We start from the raw sequence: 19,138 nt of genomic DNA, 5'->3' as shown, positions 1-19,138 counted from the left end.
GTGAAAGGTGAAGGCAGGTGGGTGGGAAGATAAGGGGCTAGAGAAGAAGGAATCTGATAGGAGAGGAGAGTGGACCACAGAGGAAAGGGAAGGAGCAGGGGACCCAGGGGAAGGTGATAGGCAGGTAAGGAGAGGTAAAAAGCTAGAGTGGAAAACAGAGAAAGTGGGGAGGGGGAGGGAATTTTTTTTAACCAGAAGGCGAAATCAATATTCATGCCATTAGGTTGGAGGCTACTCAGATGGAATATAAGGTGTTGCTCCTCTACCCTGATGGTGGCCTCATCTTGGCACAAGAGGACCTACGTATCAAAGCGGGAATGAGAATCGGAATTGAAATATTTGGGCACAGTAAATTCCACTTTTGGTGGATGGAGTGGAGGTGCTCAATGAAGCAGCTCCCCCAATTTATGGCAGGTCTCTCCAATATAGAGGAGACCACATCGAACGCAAAAGAAAATCTCCAGCAGAGTCACAGGTGAAGTGTTGCCTCATCTGGAAGGACACTTGGGACTCTGAATGAAGGTGAAGGCCGATTGCAGGGATAAGTACGAGGAGGGAGATTAGTGAGGAGGGACAAATGGACAAAGAAATCCGGAAGGAAGTGATCCCTGAGGAAAGGTGGGGCGGGGTGGGGGGGCGGTTGGTAAAGATATGTTTAGTGGCTGGATCCCTTTAGAGATGGTAGAAGTTGCAGAGGATGATTTGTGATTTATGGAGACTCATGGGGTGATAGGTAAGGACAAGAAGAACTCTATCATTGTTAAGGTGTGGGAAGATGAGGTGAGTGTGAATGTTTGGGAAATGGAGGAGATGCAAGTGAGGGCAATATCAATAGTGGAGGAAAGGAAACCCAGTTCTTTGAAGAAGGAAGATATCCCTGGAGAGGAAAGCTACATTCTGGGAATAGTTGCGGCGTAGGTGAAGGAACTGAGGAAAGGGAATAGCATTTTTACAGGAGATTGGGTAGGACTAGGTAGAGTTATGATAACTGTAAGAATCAGTAGGCTTATAAATGATGTCAAATGGCAGTTTGTCTCCAGAGACAAAGACAGAGAAAGTGAGAAAGGAGAGGGAGGTATCAGAAATGTACCATGTGAATTTAAGAGTGGGGCGGAAGTTGAAGGTGAAGTTGATGAAATTGACAAGCTCAACATGGGTGCATGAAGCAGCATCAAATCGACAGTATAGTGGAGAGAGACCAGGGAAGGCTTTGAACACGGACTGTCCTGCATAGTCAACAAAGAGGCAGGCATAGCTGGGGCCCATGCGGGTGCCCATGGCTAACCCTCAAGTCTGGAGAAAGTGGGAGGAGCCAAAGGAAAAATTGTTGAGGGCGAGGACCAGTTCTGATAGATAGGGAAGGGTGGTGGTGGAGGGAAATTGGTTGGTTCTTTTGTTAAAAAAGAAACAGAGAACTTTGAGGCCATCTTGATGGGGGATAGAATTGTATAGGGACTGAACATCCATGGTTAAAATGCGACAGTCAGGGCCAGGAAATTGAAAGTTACTGAGGAGGTAAAGAGCATGAGAAGTGTTGCTAATGTGAGTGAGAAAGGACTGAACCAAGGCAATGGAATCAAGGTATGAGGACACGAGTTCAATGGGACAGCAGCAGGCCGAGACAATAGGCCTACCCAGTCAGTCAGGTTTGTTGATCTTGGGTAGGACGTCGAAACCAGCAGTTCAGAGTAAGGGAACTATGAGTTTGGTGATTTCTCCTCTTATTTCCCAGAAATGCCCGCAGGATATTCTCCATCTCATGCCTATCAAATTTCCGTTGAGCCTTTTCTAAATACTTTAATTAAGGGGTGATTTACATTAACCAATGAACCTATCAGAATGTCTGAGGTCTGATGAAGGAAATAAGAGCATCCAAAGGTAATCATAAGGAGAATACGCAAACTCCACAGAGACCGGAATGAATCCAGGTCCCAGAGCTGAAGGGTAACACTGTTACGGTAATAAGCCTTGGCCCTATTCCAACATCAAATATGACCTTATCTCGCTTCATAGTCAAAATAAATTTCATATCAAAGTGTGTATATGTCACCATATCGACCTTGAGATTAGTTTTCTTGCAGGCATTTACAGGAAAATAAAGAAACACAACAGTATTAATGAAAAGTACACATCAACAAAGACTGACTGAGGAGGAGAAGATGGCGGCGCGACAGCAGCACGTGCGGCCACTTTGGTGGTGATGTCTGTTTTCCGTCAAGTAGGGGACCGTGCACTATCCTGATTTGATGGAGACAGACGTGAGAGTACGGAGGAACATCTGGAAAACCTCGCTGCTGCTGCTACTGTGTGGTAACTGGAATGTCCGGAGCAGAAGGCCCCGAAATCCTCAGCTTTGCCTGTTTCAGCGGCCGGGGCGAGGTCGAAGGCGCTCGGCAGAGGATGGCGCTCAGGAGGCTGTATTGGAGGGGCTGGTCGGAAGCTCGAAGTTTTCGGACGGATGGACTCAGTGTCGGCTGTGGTCAGCTGCTTCCAAGGCATCGGCAAATTGACGGTGCCTGGAGGTTTATGGCAGGGAGTTTCTCCCTTTTGCCGCCGCTATCGGGGACTCGGGAGTCGATCGACTCGGGGACTTTGAGATTTTATTTACCGTGCCCATGGTTTGTTCTTCATCAAGTTATGATATTGCTTTGCACTGCTGTAACTATATGTTATAGTTATGTGGTTCTGTCAGTGTTAGTCTTTGGTTTGACCTGTTTTCTGTGATATCACTCCGGAGAAACATTGTATCATTTTTAATGCATGTATGGATTTCTAAATGACAATAAAAGAGGACTGAGTGTTCTCATAATCTAAAGAACCAATGTGTAAGAAGACAAATTATGCAAATAAAAAGATAAATAAACAATAGTCAGAACATAAATTGTTGGGTCTGTAGGTTTTGGAATCAGTTCAGAGTTGAAGTGAGTGATGTTATCCATGCTGGTTCAGGAGTCTGATGGTTGTAGTGTAATTGTCCTGAACATCATGGTGTGGGACTTAAGGCTCCGGTTCCTCCTGCACTTCCAAGCATGTCAGAAGTAGCTGGGAATTACTTTCATTGGAAAGTAGTTATAAGATCATATTGTCTTTGTAACGAAGTATCAGATACTAGAAATTACTTTTTATTAATTTGTACAGTACTAAGTATGACTGCAAAACCACTCAGTTTTTTTTTATCCCTCTGCCCTCTTTCTGTTGTCAGGAGCACTCTCATACGCCGAACTTGGGACAAGTATAAAGAAATCAGGCGCCCATTACGTATATATTCTAGAAGCGTTTGGTCCACTGCCTGCTTTTGTTAGAGTCTGGGTGGAACTGATCGTCATACGGTGAGTAAATTTACAAAGTCATTTTGCCTACAGTCAGGGGAATTCCCATCTGTCGACATTACACACAAAATGGTGGGGAGCTCAGGGTAGGCAGCATCTGTGGAAATGATTAAACAGTCGACATTTCAGCCCAAGACCCCAAATCAGGACTGGAAAGGAAGGGGGAAGATGTCAGAATAAGAAGGTGAGGTAGGGAACGAAGGACAAGCTAGAAGGTGATAGGTGAAACCCGGTGGGTGGGGGAGGGGGTTGATGTAAAATGCTGGGAGGTGAGAGGTGGAAAAGGTAAAAGGCTGAAGGAATCTGATAAGAGAGGAGATTGGGCCATGGGAGAAGGGGAAGGAAGAGCGACAGGTGATAGGCAGGTGAGGATTAAATGTAAGAGACCAGAGTGGGGAATTGATGGGGGGTGGGTAGAATATTACCAGAAGTTAGAGAAATTGATGTTCATGCCATCACATTTGAGGCTACTTAGTCGGAATATGAGTTGGTCCGATAGAACTTGATTATATCTCTTCCCACCCTGTGTCCTGTAAAAATGCCATTCTCTTTTTCAGTTCCTTCATCTCCAATGCATCTGTTCCCAAAATAAGGCTTTCCTTTTTAGGATATCAGAGATATCTCTGTCTCCTCTTCTGCCACAATAAAGTCACTCTCAGGTTGGAGGAACAACACCTTATATTCCATTTAAGTAACCTCCAACCTAACGGCATGAATATTGATTTCTCTAACTTCCGGTAATATTTTTCCCTTTCCCCTCCCCTCTAGCCATTCCCCATGCTAGCCTTTTACCTCTTCTCCCCCTGCTGCCCCTCCTCCTTCCATTTCTCCCATGGTCCATTCTCCTCTTCTATCAGATTACTTCTTTTCCAGCCCTTTACTTTTCCCACCTATCCCCTCCCAGTTTATTACATCATCCCCCTTCCCTCACCAACCTGGCTTCATTTATCACCTTTTAGCTTGTCCTTCTTCCCTTGACCCACCTTATTATTCTGGCACCTTCCCCTTCCTTTCCAGTCCCGATGAAGTGTCTCGGACCAAAACGCCGACTGTTTATGTATTTCAATGGCTGCCTGATCAACTGAGTTCCTCAAGCATTTTCTGTGTGTTGTTCTGGATTTCCAGCATCTGAGGAATCTCCTATGTGTGACAAGTTTTGTTGTAGCCTATGTTTTCTCATGAGGAAAAAGAACAATGTTTGATCGGAAACCTGAACCCAAGATATAGAGGCAGATTTCAAGAATCCATGACCATTTCAGTGACAGACTCCTTACTTAAAAAAATGGCAGCAACAATATGAAGAATAGCATTTTGATTGGCTGTATCACCATCTGGTATGGACAGGATACTGCACAGGATCAAAGTAAACTGCAGAGTGTGGCAAAGTAAGTCAGCTGCATCATAGGTACTAGGCTCTGTAGTATCCACAGGATCTTCAAGGAGCGGTGCATCGGAAAGGCAGTGTCCATTAAGGACCCTCACCACCCAGGGCATGTCTTCTTCTCACTGGTACCATCAGGAAGGAAGTATAGAAGCCCAAAGGCACACACTCAGCAATTAGGAACAGCTTCTTCCCCTCTGCTAGCCGATTTCTGATTTCTTGATGGACATTGAACATAGGAACACTACATCACTACTTTTTTAATTTCTGTTTTTGCACTAGTTATTTTAACATTATATATATATATATATATACATATACACACACACACACACACACACACACACTTATTCAGTCTATCATGTATTTCATTGTACTGCTGCCGCAAAGTTAACAAGTCTCATGACATATGCCAGTGATGTTAAACCTGATTCTGATTTTCAACATTCTGCTTGACTTCTTGAATGTGTGGTTACGTATAAATCTGTTTTTGCACATTTCTGGTTATGACAGTAAGAAATTACATGGTACTTTTACACAATATTAAATATGTACCTTGGCTTTGATATTTGACATGATTCTCTGAGTTTCTTGCTGTTGACAGACTGGGCATTTGAATTTCAAGGCCTTTCATGTTATAACACTGCTCATTTAAAGCTTAACTAGCTTCAGTAGTATTTCAGCTACATTTTCAAATTGTTTTGGTTGACATGCTGGAACATTAACCGTCTCTCATCCTTCCCACATCCAGGAGAAGCCCTGTATCTTCATGTGCAGAGGTTCAGGATTAAGGATAGCATCTGGATCACTGCAATATACAGTAAATCTCAAAATATATCAAAGTTCAAAGTTCAAACATTCTGTGCAACATAAGTTTATTATCAATGTACATATATGTCACCACATACAAACTTGAGAGTCATTTTCTTCTCATCATACATAATAAGTCAAGCAACACAAAGGAATCAATTGGACAAGCAACTAATGTGAAAAAGACAACAGACTGTGCAAATAGAAAAGATAAATAATAACAAATAAACAAACAATAAATATTGAGAATATGAGATAAAGGGACCTTGAAAGTGAGTCCATAGTTTGTGGAAACAATTCAGTGATGGCGCAAGCGAAGTTGGCTGAAGTTATTCCCTCTGGTTCAAGAGTATGATGGCTGAGGGGTGATAACTATTCCTGAACATAATGACGTGGGTCCTGTGGCTCTTGTACCTTCTTCCTGATGGAAGAAGGTACAAGAGCCACAGGACCCATGTCATTATGTTCAGGAATAGTTATGAAATTTGTTAACTTTGATGGCTGCAATGAGAAGAGAGTATGGATAGAGTGGTGGGCATCCTTGATGATGATGCTGCTTTCCTGTGACAATGCTCCATGTGGATCTACACAATGGTGGGGAGGGCTCTACCCATGACAGACTGGGCCTCATCTACTACTTTTTGTCGGAATTTCTGTTCAAGGGCTTTGGTGTTTCCATGCCAGACCATGATGCAACCAGTCAGTATACTCTCCATGACACATCTGTAGAAGTTAGTCAAAGTTTTAGGTGTCATGCCAAATCTTTGCAAACTTCTAAGGAAGTAGTAGTGTTGCCGTGCTTTCTTCATAATTGCACTTACAGTATGTGCTCAGCCCAGTATAGATCCTCTGAAATTATAACACCGAGGAACTTAAAGTTGCTGACCTTTCCCACTTCTAATCCCCCGATGTTGACTGGCTCAGGCCCTCTGGTTTCCTCCTCCTGAAGTCAATGGTCTTGGTCTTTCTGACACTGAGTGAGAGGTTCTTGTTGTAGCACCATTCAGCCATATTTTCAATCTCCCTCCTATATGCTGATTTGTCACCACCTTTGATTTGTCCTGGTGTCATCAGCAAACATAAATATGGCATTGTAGCTATGCTTAGCCTCACAGTCATAAGTGTAAAGTGAGTAGAGAAGGGAGCCAAGCACACAACCTTATGGTGTACCTTTGCTGATGGGATTGTGGAAATGTTGCTAATCCAAACTGACCGAGGTCTGAAGGGAGGAAATCAAGGATCCATTTGCACATGAGGTATTGAGGCCTAGGTCTTGAAGCTCTTTGGTTAGTTTTGAAGGGATAATAATATTGTATACTGAACTGTAGTTGATGAAGAGCATCTTGATGCATGTATCTTTGATGTCCAGATGTTCCAGGATTGAGTGAAGGGCCAATGAAATGGCATCGGCTGTGGACCTTTTGTGCCAGTGTTCAAATTGGAGTGGATTAAAGTTTCTTCTCAGGAAGGAGTTGATATGTTTCATCACCAAACTCTCAAAGCATTTCATCACAGTGGATGTAAGTGCTACTGGATGATAGTCATTGAGGTATGTTACCATGCTTTTCTTAGTCACTGGTATAATTGAAGCCTGTTTGAAGTATGTGGGTACCTCAGACGGCCACTGTGAAAGGTGAAAGATATTGGTGAACACTTCTGCCAGTTGATCAGCACAGGTCTTTTGTACTCAGCCAAGTACTCCGTATGGGCCGGAAGCTTTCCGTGGGTTCATCCTCCTGAAGGATGCTTTCACTCCAGCCTCAGGGACTGAAATCAAAGGATCATGGGGAGTCTGTAAAGATTCCTCCTTGCTTTGATGGTCAAAGTGAGCATAGAAGGTACTGAGCTCATCTGAGAACGATGCCTTGTTGTCACCAATGTCGCTTGGTTTCACTTTGTAAGAAAAAGTAGCATTCAAGCCCTGCCACAGCTGTTGAGCAATTAGGTTTGGCCTGGAAGTACCATTTCACATGTGAAATGGCTTTCCAGAGATTGTTTCTGGAGTTTTTAGACCAAAAGACGTAAGACATAGGAGGAAAATTAGGCTATCTGGCCCATTGAGTCTGCTCCACCATTCAATCATGGCTGATCCTTTTTTTCAATCTCCTCCTCAACCCCAGTTTCCGTCCTTCTCCCCATAACCTTTGATGCCATGTCCAATCAAGAACCTAGCAATCTCTGCCTTAAATGCACCCAACAACCTGGCCACCATAGCTACATGTGGCAACAAATTCCACAAATTCACCACCCTTTGGCTAGAGAAATTTCTCCACATCTCTGTTTTGAAAGGGCACCCCTCTATCCTGAACCCCTCTTGTCCTAGACTCTCCCACCAAGGGAAACATCCTTTCCACATCTACTCTGTCTAGGCCTGTCAAAATTCGAAAGGCTTCAATGAGATCCCCCCTCATCCTTCTGAATTTCAGCGAGTAAAGAAACAGAGCCATCAAATGTTCCTCGCATGATAACCCTTTCATTGCTAGGTTCTTGATTCCTGGAATCATCCCTGTGAATCTCCTCTGGACCCTCTCCAATGCCAGCACTTCTTTCCTAAGTTGAGGGGCCCAAAACTATTTGCAATACTCAAGGTGAGGCCTCACCTCTGCCTTATAAAGCCTCAACATCACATCCTTGCTCTTGTATTCTAGACCTCTTGAAATGTATACTAACATGGTATTTGCCTTCCTCACGACCAACTCATCCTGCAAGGAAACCTTCAGGGTGTTCTGCACAGGGACTCCTAAGTCCCTTTGCATCTCAGATTCCTGGATTTTCTCCCTGTTTAGAAAATAGTCTATGCATTTATTTCTACTACCAAAGTGCATGACCATGCATTTTCCAACATTGTATTTCATTTGCCACTTTCTTGCCCATTCTCCTTGTCTGTCTTTCTGCATCCTACCTGTTTCCTCAACACTACCTGCCCCTCCACCAATCTTCATATCACCTACAAACTTGGCAACAAAACCATCTATTCCATCTATATACAACATAAAAAGAAGTGGTCCCAACACCGACCCCTGCGGAACACCACTAGTCACTGGCAGCCAACCAGAAAAGGATCCTTTTCTTTTCCACTTGCTGCCTCCTACTAATCAACCAATGCTCTAACCACGTTAGTAATTTTCCTGTCATACCATGGGCTCTTAACTTGGTAAGCAGCCTCATGTGTGGCATCTTGTCAAAACCTTTTGTATCTTGCTTGGTCACCAAACCTGAATGCCATTGACCTGGCTCTGAATGATCTTATGGGAACTCACTTACCTATGACTGTTTTTATAAAATCTGTGACAACTGTGGTGTATTCATTCAAATCCTCTGATGAGTCCTTGAACCTGGCAAGTCCACTGACTCAAAGTTATCCTGTGGTTGCTCATCTGCCTCACATGACCACCTCTGTTATCTAATCTCTGGAGTCTTGCTCTTTATCTTCTGTCTGAATTCAGATAGAAGGACAGCTATGTGATCAGATTTTCTGAAATATGATCTTGACATGGAATTGTAAACACTCCTTTTCATGCTTTAGCTGTGATCGAGTGTGTTGCAGCCCCTGCTGCTGCAGGTTATATGCTGATGATAGTTAGGCAGAATTGGCTTCAAAGTTTCTTCGGCAAGTGGTTGGGCTTTGTCACTTGCTGCAAGAGATGCCTTTGAGGAAGGTGAAAGCTGGTGCTGAGCTTTGATGCCAAGTGATCTGAAGGGACAGAGTGCTGTGATTTGCTCCAAGATCTTTCACACCAAATAATTCATGGAAGGACAAACGTTTATAGGACCTCCCTCAGTTCTGTTTAACCTATTTATATGTATCAATAACTACAAGATCCCAATTTTAGCAGCTTGGGATGCAGCCAGTGGTTTGGACATTTACTGATGCCCTTCACAGTCCACCTTGTACTATTAATGCTACGTTGTGCTATATATTTTTTCCAGGGCCATTTATTAGTGTGCAGAAGTTATAGGGGTGATCCTTTAGCTGGAAAAAAGTAATGTGACAGGTCAGGTAATCAGACTGACTTAAAAAAAACACCAATAAATGTCTAAGATATTAATTGTGAATAGTTACTAGGAAGCTAAATATAGATAATAACAATTCTGACAGATATTTTAGTAGAAAAAGGAGCTAGCAAAGTGAGTACAAGTTATATATGAAGTAAGTGTGAGAAATTAATAACATAACAATGAAATTGCAGAAGAGTAGATGATATCTAAAACTTGCTACCAGAGGAGGTGATGGAGTCAGATACAATCACTAAGTTCAAGAGAGCTTTAGGCAGGCACTTAAGTAAGGAATATATAGAAGGATGAAGGATTCATTTTATTTATTTATTCAAATACAACAGGGAGTAGACCCATCCGGCCCTTTGAGGCAGGCCACCCAGTACCCTCCGATTTAACCCTATCCTAATCACAGGACAATTACAATAATCAATTAACTTACCAATGAGTACACCTTTGGGCTGTGGGAGAAAACCATAGCACCCAGAGGAGACCCACACAGTAACAGGGAGGATGTACAAACTCCTTACAGATTACTATAATGTTATTTGGTGTATAAATTTTTGATATATCAGTGCTCCTAGCCACTTCTTTGTATCACATGAAGTGTATTACATCGGCTGAATTCAGTAGGGAGAAAGCCAAGCTGCTCATACACATCACATGTCTGACTGAACATAGCCGCAAATAACCAAGCCCTACCTTTAATAGTCACATGTGACATTTTATCTAAATGTCTAATACCACCTACAGTGGTGCTAGAGGGTTTGTGAACCCTGTAGAATTTTTTCTATTTCTGCATAAATATGACCTAAAATATGATCAGATCTTCACTTATGTCCTACAACTAGATACAAGAACCCAATTAAGTAAATAACACAAAAACATTATACTTGTTCATTTATCTGTTGGGAAAAATGATCCAATATTACATGTATTTGTTGGAAAAAGATGTGAACTTCTGGGGTAATGCCTTTTACAAAAGCTATTAGGAGTCAGGTGTTCCAATCAATGAGATGAGATTGGATGTGCGGGTTGTAGAAGTACTCTGCGCTATATTAAAAAAAACACACTCAGTCAGATTACTGACAGAACCTGCTCTTCTCAAGAAAGATCAGTTTATGTGCATCCTGCCTCGATCAAAACAACTTTCAGAGGACCTTAGAAGTGTAGAGATGCATGAACCTAAAGAAGTATTTCTAAAGACCTGAGTGTTCATCACTCCACAGTAAGAGAAATTGTCTACAAGTGGAGGAAACTCAGTACTGTTGCCACTCTCCCTAGGAAAGCGCATCCTGCAAAGGTCACACCAGGAGCATTTCTAATGCTGAAGGAGGTGAAAATGAACCCAAGGGTAACAGCAAAAGACCTGCAGAGATCTCTAGAGCTTGCTAAAGCCACTGTTCATGTGTTCACTATAAGAAAAATATAGAACAAGAATGGTTTCATGGAAGGACACCACGGAGGAAACCACTGCTGTCCAAAAAAAAAAATCAAGTTTGCAACGGACTGCCTGGATGTTCTGCAATGCTTCTGGGACAATATTCTGTGGACAGATGAGACAGAAGCTGAACTTTTTGGCAGAAATCTACATTGCTATGCTTGGAGGAAATAGGACCCTACACACCAACACTACCTGCCTCAATGATACTGGAGCGTAGTCAAAGACAAGAGCAAAGAACTTACAATGTAGAAAACAACATTTCTTATGGAGGATATGTCTACAGGGAGCTTCTTGAAGCGCTTACAGGACCAGAAACAATTCTTTAATAATAATTCAGAAATAATTCTTTATTCTTTAGACTAAAATATAGGGAAGATTGTCACTTGCTGCTGTCCTTAAAATGATATCAACCAGTATTCTACATGTTATATTACCTGACTCCCTAATGAATTCTCATCTAATTATACTGTTAATCCAAAATATTATTCTGGGAACTATTAGCGCTCAATTAAATGACATTTGTGACCCCTTTAATGTTACCTGTGGTAATGTTAGAGGACAGTTGTCAAAGACAGATCAAAGATACTTTATGAAAGAAATTACAGTGTTCAAAACAGCATTTCAGTGATGTCAGTGCAAATTAAACACTTTTTAACAAAATCAATATTAAAGTTAGTCTGATTAACAGTAACCATGCAATTACTGGTTAGAAGAGTGGGCTGAAAGATGGCAGATGGAGTTTAATGCTGAAAAATGTGAGGTGCTACATTTTGGTTGGACTAATCAAAATAGGACATACATGGTAAATGGTAGGGCATTGAAGAATGCTGTAGAACAGAGGGATCTAGGAATAATGGTGCATAGTTCCAGGTGGAATCTCATGTGGATAAGTTGGTGAAGAAAGCTTTTGGTATGCTGGCCTTTATTAATCAGAGCATTGAGTATAGGAGTTGGGATGTAATGTTGAAATTGTATAAGGCATTGGTAAGGCCAAATTTGGAGTATTGTGTACAGTTCTGATCACTGAATTATAGGAAAGATGTCAATAAAATTGAGAGAGTACAGAGGAGGTTTACTAAAATGTTGCCTGGGTTTCATCTCCTAAGTTACAGAGAAAGGTTGAACAAGTTGGATCTTTGTTCTTTGGAGTGTAGAAGGTTGAGAGGGGACTTGATAGAGGTGTTTAAAAATATGAGGGGGATTGATAGAGTTGACGTGGATAGGCTTTTTCCATTGAGAGTGAGGGAGATTCAGACAAGAGGACATGAGCTGAGAGTTAAAAGGCAAAAGTTTAGGGGTAACATGAGGGGGAGCTTCTTTACTCAGAGTGTGGTGGCTGTGTGGAACAAGCTTCCAGCAGAAGTGGTTGAGGCAGGTTCGATGTTGTCGTTTAAAGTTAAATTGGATAGATGTATGGACAGGAAGGGAATGGAGGGTTATGGACTGAGTGCAGGTCGGTGGGACTAGGTGAGTGTAGGAGTTCGGCATGGACTAGAAGGGCCGAGATGGCCTGTTTCCGTGTTGTAATTGTTATATGGTTATATGGTTGTAGCCCACTCGAGTTCATTAACATCCATCGATAAAGAACGTTGGCCATCCTGATCTGGCCAGCTGATTTGGTACCCTAGACTCACCAACTGGTTACATTTCCAAAGACATTCTGTAAACAGATAATCTTTCCTTCAAGTGTGTGATGCAGACTTCATGGACAAATGAAAGTTGAGTGAACAGGGCAACAAGGAGCAGCAGAAGGGTACCAGCCTCTAAAATGTCACATATGACATACATTCTGTCTATAGACAGAAGGGTTAGTTTCCTTCCCTTTGAACTATAGTTTAACTGTAGTGTGGACAGAGCTGACTGGCCCACGACAAAGGAGAGCCACTTCTCTCAATATGCTGAAATGGATTTTCTCTGGAAAATAAAACTGTCATGTCAGATGGTAGGAAATGTCACGAGACTTGTGGTAGAAGACCAGCAGGCTATCATGTATTATCAGTGGATGTCAACATTACTATCACTCCCAACTGAGTCACGCAAACAGGGACACAACCTGTTCCAACAATTATCTGAAGAAGACATGTATATCATGAGGTTATGGGTGTATTGTTGGTAGAATCTCAGATGGAGATGAGAGGGCGTACAGGAGCGATACCAACTCGTAGAGTGGTGCTGCAGCAACAACCTTGCACTCAATGTCAGTAAGACGGAAGGGTAAGATGAAGGAACATATACCAATCCTCACAGAGGGATCAGAAGTGGAGAGAGTGAGCAGCGTCAAGTTCTTGGGTATCAAGATCTCTATAGCCGTTCCCAACATATCAATGCAGCTACAAACAAGGCAAAACAGTGACTATACTTCATTAGGAGTTTGAAGGGATTTGGTATGTCAACAAAAACACTCAAAAATTTCTATAGATGTACCATGGAGAGCATTCTGACAGGCTGCATCGCCGTCTGGAATGGGGGGGGGGGTCCACTGCACAGGACCGAAAGAAGCTGCAGAGGGTCATAAACTTAGTCAGCTCCATGTTGGTACTAGCTTACAAAATAGCCAGTCTCAGAAAGGCAACGCCCATTATTAAGGACCGCTGGCACCCAGGGCATGCCCTTTTCTCACTGTTGCCATCAGGTAGGAGGTACCGAAGCCTGTAGACACACTCAGAGATTCAGGAACAGCTTCTTCCCCTCTGCCATCCGATTCCTAAATGGACATTGAACCGGTGAACACGACTGCAATTTTTTAATATATAGTATTTCTGTTTTTTGCACAATTTTTAATCTATTCAATATACACATACTGTAATTGATTTACTTATTTTTTTATTATTTGATTCTTTTCTTCTATATTATGTATTGCATTGAACTGCTGCTGCTAAGTTAACAAATTTCACAGCACATGCCGGTGATAATAAACCTGATTCTGGTTCTGATTCTGATGTGCACACAGTCATTAGGAGCATTGAAAGGTTCTTCTTACCAAAATTCAACAACTTTGAATTCCTGTACTTGCCCAGTGGTGCTAGGTTTGTGATGTATGCATGCATATCTATATTTAACAGAGTATAATGAACAAAATGTTTGTGTTTCATTGTGTTCCTTTCAGTCCATGTAATTAGAAAAAATGTACATACTTCTTGCAAATTGGTGACAAATATGTACAGAGCAGATATCACATGCGGAGAAAAACTTGTGCTAAGCAAGTAAATGGATCTGTTAGCCAACAGGGATTGGTAACTAGACAAGTGAAGGCACAAGTAATGTCTTGCGTATACAGGACCAGCAAAAGGGGGCAGAGGGGAGAATGCCAAATAAGTCTCAAACAAGAAGGAGAAGTATGGGTCAAGATACTGCTGAAAAGTATTTGGGAAAGGGTCGGCAGTTCTTTCAAAGAAGAGCAAAACTAAACAAATACACTGCAGTCATCAAAACAATGTGGAGAATGTGTATGAGTAATGTATGTGTGTGTACGAGTGACAGTGAACAGTCACACCCAGTCCCATTCCTCATCACACACTCATCCCCATTCCCCATCACACACTCAGTCCCATTCCTCATCACACACTCATCCCCATTCCCCATCACACACTCATCCCCATTCCCCTTCACACACTCATCCCCATTCCCAATCACACACTCATCCCTATTCCCCTTCACACACTCATCCCCATTTCCCATTACACACTCATCCCCATTTCCCATTACACACTCATCCCCATTCCCAATCACACACTCATCCCCATTCCCCTTCACAGACTCATTCCCATTCCCCATCACACACTCATCCCCATTCCCCATCACACACTCATCTCCATTCCCCTTCACACACTCAGCCTCATTCCCCATTACACACTCATCCCCATTCCCCATTACACACTCAGTCCCATTCCCCTTCACACACTCAGCCCCATTCCCCATTACATACTCTTCCCCATTCCCCATCAGACACTCATCCCCATTCCCTATCACACACTCATCCCCATTCCCCTTCACACACTCAGCCCCATTCCCAATCACACACTCATCCCCATTCCCCATCACACACTCATCCCCATTCCCCATCACACACTCATCCCCATTCCCCTTCACACACTCAGCCCCATTCCCCATTACACACTTATGCCCTTTCCCCATCACACACTCATCCCCATTCCCCTTCACACACTCAGCCCCATTCCCCATTACACACTCATCCCCATTCCCCATCACACACTGTCTAGACACTGTGCCCGATTCCTTACCATATGCTGCCACATAACCGGTCCCATCCCTCACCAGATTCAATCTGCACAGCCAGCCCTATTCCCCACATGCTGGCCACACTTCCATCTCATTGCCCACTCCTCTCTCTCCATACATGTAATGCCATTCCCCACTCTATTCTACCTGCACACCCAGTCCCAATCACCACTTAGTTCTCTCTACCCACCTAACCCAATCTCCACTCTACCCTGAGAGCACTCCCGGTTACTTTCCACACAGTACTCCATCTGCATGTTCGGACTTTGTTTGAGTCACTGTATCAATCCCCATAGCTACCCAGCTTCTTGGCCTTACTTAGGGTGCCAAACCTGGGATATAGGACCATCGTCACTGTCTCGAAGTGCCTTGCAGTGAATGCCACTGATTCGATTTATCAGTATAGTTCCTGAACACTTGAGATTCCTCTGGCATCCTGCTAGTTGCAGCTTGCTAGAATGAAAATGATCCATTAATCCCCATTCTCTGTTTCCTTCTCAGTACCATTTTGTTAAGTTGCTTCTTTAATGGGCTTCCAGGCTCTGCAGGTATTTGTTCCGGCACAGAGGGGAAATATCCATTTTTTTCAAAGCCAGTGTCAATCTAGCAGTTGCCAGAGCTTCTTGTGATATTGGCAGCACATCTTCCAATTGAACAAGGAACGTCTTGGAAATCTGAACAAGTTGTACTTCATTTTGCCAAGTTTATTCAATGAGCACACTTCTTGTCTTAGTGTTGGGCCTTAGTTATTGATTGCTGGCTATTGCTCAACTTTGGAATAACATTGTTGTACTGAGTTTGACTGGGAATGATGCCAATTTCCTGCAGTGCCATTTGCCTGCTGTGAAACCAATCTTTTTTAAATATATTTTTATCAGATAAACAAGAAATTGCAAATTAACAATGAACTGCTTTTTCAGTAATTTTCTAATCTTCTGCAAAATTTTAATTTTCAAACATTAACCTTCTTAAATAGCTGGTTATAATGTTACATAAAATTGGCTTGTTTACATCACGGTCGATATTGCATATTATAATCAGGTACAGACTTGTAAGTGCTCAGAGACGAGGCAGACATATCAACCTGCACACTTTCTTTTAGATATCTGAAATGTTATTCAACTTGAAGGAATTGAAAAACCAGACTGCCCTCTAAACTATTATGTGGTTGGAGGAGATCATTTATTCTTTCAAACAAACACCAAGACTTCACTCAATGAGAGTCAAAAAAGTCCTCTCTGTCAGACCCTTTTTTTTTTGCCCTTCTGGTGTATGTGCTTGGCCAGAACGTTTGGAAAAGAATGAAGTATTCTTTGCCATGGTTCATTTGAACAGTTATTCAGACTGCTGCTAGGAGATTACCAACTCAGTGCCACATACATATTGGTCTGCCCAGAATCTACTGGCCTTTTCAGTGTAGGTCGACATTTATAACTGCAGATTCCACATTCTCAGCCAAAGAACAACATGCCAAGGGATACACTGAAACACAGTGCTGCCCTGGCATCGGCTCTGGTGGAAAGGTCAGTTTAGGATCCTTCCACCAGTGCACATTGGGAGGCTGGGCATTGTTAAACAAAACTATTTCGGACTTACTGCTTATGTGAAAGAAAATTTGAATCCATACTGGTATAATATAAATGGAAACAAATAAAACTAAGTGCCTTATATTGTAAATGGGGACTTTTGAATGTTCTGTATTTGCATTTTTAGTAGAAAAGTTACATTTGTTTGTTTGGCAAGAAAACAGTTCTCTGTCAGATCCTTCATGCATAGCTAGTGCACACTGCCTCAAGCCAGATCTACTGGGATCTCCATCATGTTACTCCTTTTGGAGTGTGCACTTGCCAGAGTCTGTAAAGGGATGCAGTAGTTGTTGTCAGAATGTGTCCCAAACAGCTAAACAACATTTGACTGTTCCCTGGGATAGACACTATGACAAGTAAAAATTGCTGTAAGATCATCAGCTCATTGAAAGACATACTCTGGTCTGCCTGAAACTTACTGGTCCTTCAGTACAAGATAATTTCCATGACTGAAGATTGTAAACCAGCGCATTCTAAGGTCCAGGATCATGTACTAGGGGACTATCATTGGCCACAAAAGCTGAGTGGGGAAAGGCCATAGTTAAAAGCCCTCCAATCATGTCCAATGAGGTGCTGAAGTCTTTGCAAAAACGCTTTGGACTTGTTTTTAATAGAATGAATGTAAAAGAAGAAATATATATGTCAGGGATATATTATTAATCTTGTAAATAAATAGAATGATTTGTGTCATAGTACATGAATGTACCATTTGTATGAGTGACTTGCAAATTTTGCGATTAAAGAATACCCAGGCAAAATATTTTCTTACAAGCAAAGTGATCATGGAAATTATTATCTCTTAATTTTTGAGCTAGCATTCCTCATTGGCTTCTTTCCTTTTTAAGTGAAGGATATGAAGGAGCAGGGTGTTTGGTAAGAAAATTAGGTTCAATTGATCCTGAAAAAAAACAATTATTAACCATTGACAGGGAGATGAACTCTGAAGGCAGAGGGCAAAGATACTTCTGAGAAACTCTAATCTGAAGAACATGAGACATGGGATGGTCCTTCTATCAGTCATAGTGTTCACCTTGCACCATCTCTATGTTTCCAAGGAGACTAAATCAGACACAAAAGCAATTGCATTTCTAAAAGCATACTCCCATTAGTCAGCATTTTCTCTGGGCTCTCCTGCAGAGATTTAAAAGACATCTTGATTTATTGTTGCTGGCTCAAAATGAAGATTTAAAAAAAAGGCTTAGAGAGCCTTTCCTAGGAACGATTGATAAGATGGATATAATCAAGTAGAGTGTGAAATGAACAATCTTTGTGATAAGAATATGCCAATGGGCCAAGACATTTCTTTGGTTGTTCATCTTTATTTAATTAATTTAACTGAATGTTACCTTATATTTGAAAATGCACTTTATTTTCAAGTAATGTTTTTCCATTCAAGAATGTCTGAACCAACAGCCACAGTGCAAAAAGATTTTTTGATATTTTCATGGCTAAGTTTTACTTGAGGAACAAACAATAATATAATATTTCTTTCCATGTAGACCTGCTGCTACTGCTGTAATATCCTTGGCTTTTGGTCAGTACATATTACAGCCGCTATTTATGCCATGTGAAATTCCAGAAATTTTAGTGAAGATCACCACAACCATTGGAATCAGTAAGTTTTCTTGCATTGTCATATCTGAAGCTACAGTATTTTCCATTTAATTCCCCCATTACTATCATGTATGCGAAATAGATAATTCTACTGCATTGTATGTATTGTATTATGGTTGAAAGATGGACTCTCAAGAACAAATATATATAAATTGACCAAGGGATAATCTCCATCTCCTTAGCTCTTTATATTGGATGGTAATATGTCAGTAGAGACAGGGAAAGGAGTTATGAAATCCTGCTACATAACTTCCAACTCCCATATTTTTCTGATCATGCTAGGACTGGACACTAAAGCTCCCCAATGATTCAGATAGGAGTTTCATTTATCAATTGGCAAAGAAATTGGAAAAACATTTTGTTCTTTTCAAATGGTGGCTATGCAATGCTAATATAATCTACCCATTTGAACAAGAAAGTTTAGGGTCAGTCATCTAAGATCAACTGCAAGTCATGTGGAACAGAGTGTAAGGGCTAACTGTTCCTCCCGATTTGTGGCATTATAGTTATCTTTAACCAAAGACACCAGAAAAATCTTCTCTACAATGAAATTTGGACAAGTAGTGAAAAGCAATATAAATTAGAGGGCAAAATTTTAAAAGGGTTCAGGAATAGAGAAGGAAAGCGGTCAAGCAGATTGAGAAGGTGGATAAAACATATGGTATCTAAGGTTTTATAATAGAATCCATACAATACAAAATCAAAAAGTTGTAATGAAATATTACAACATTTGTTTGAC

The 19,138-nt window shown here is 41.7% G+C and overlaps 1 protein-coding gene across 4 annotated transcripts in view; it reads left to right on the top strand.

Moving 5' to 3' along the window:
• slc7a11 (solute carrier family 7 member 11) overlaps positions 1 to 19,138 on the top strand; it is a 187,249-nt gene that overhangs the window by 28,818 nt on the left and 139,293 nt on the right. For all 4 annotated transcript variants that reach the window (XM_072256244.1, XM_072256246.1, XM_072256245.1 and 1 more), the window contains exons 2-3: positions 3,203 to 3,329; positions 18,285 to 18,400. In XM_072256244.1, coding sequence (XP_072112345.1) covers positions 3,203 to 3,329; positions 18,285 to 18,400 — 243 coding nt within the window. The remainder of the gene's footprint in view (positions 1 to 3,202; positions 3,330 to 18,284; positions 18,401 to 19,138) is intronic.

This window comes from Mobula birostris, chromosome 4, assembly GCF_030028105.1.
Source record: "Mobula birostris isolate sMobBir1 chromosome 4, sMobBir1.hap1, whole genome shotgun sequence".
NCBI classification, from domain to species: Eukaryota; Metazoa; Chordata; class Chondrichthyes; order Myliobatiformes; family Myliobatidae; genus Mobula; species Mobula birostris.
This window is presented reverse-complemented; position numbering and strand designations above follow the sequence as displayed.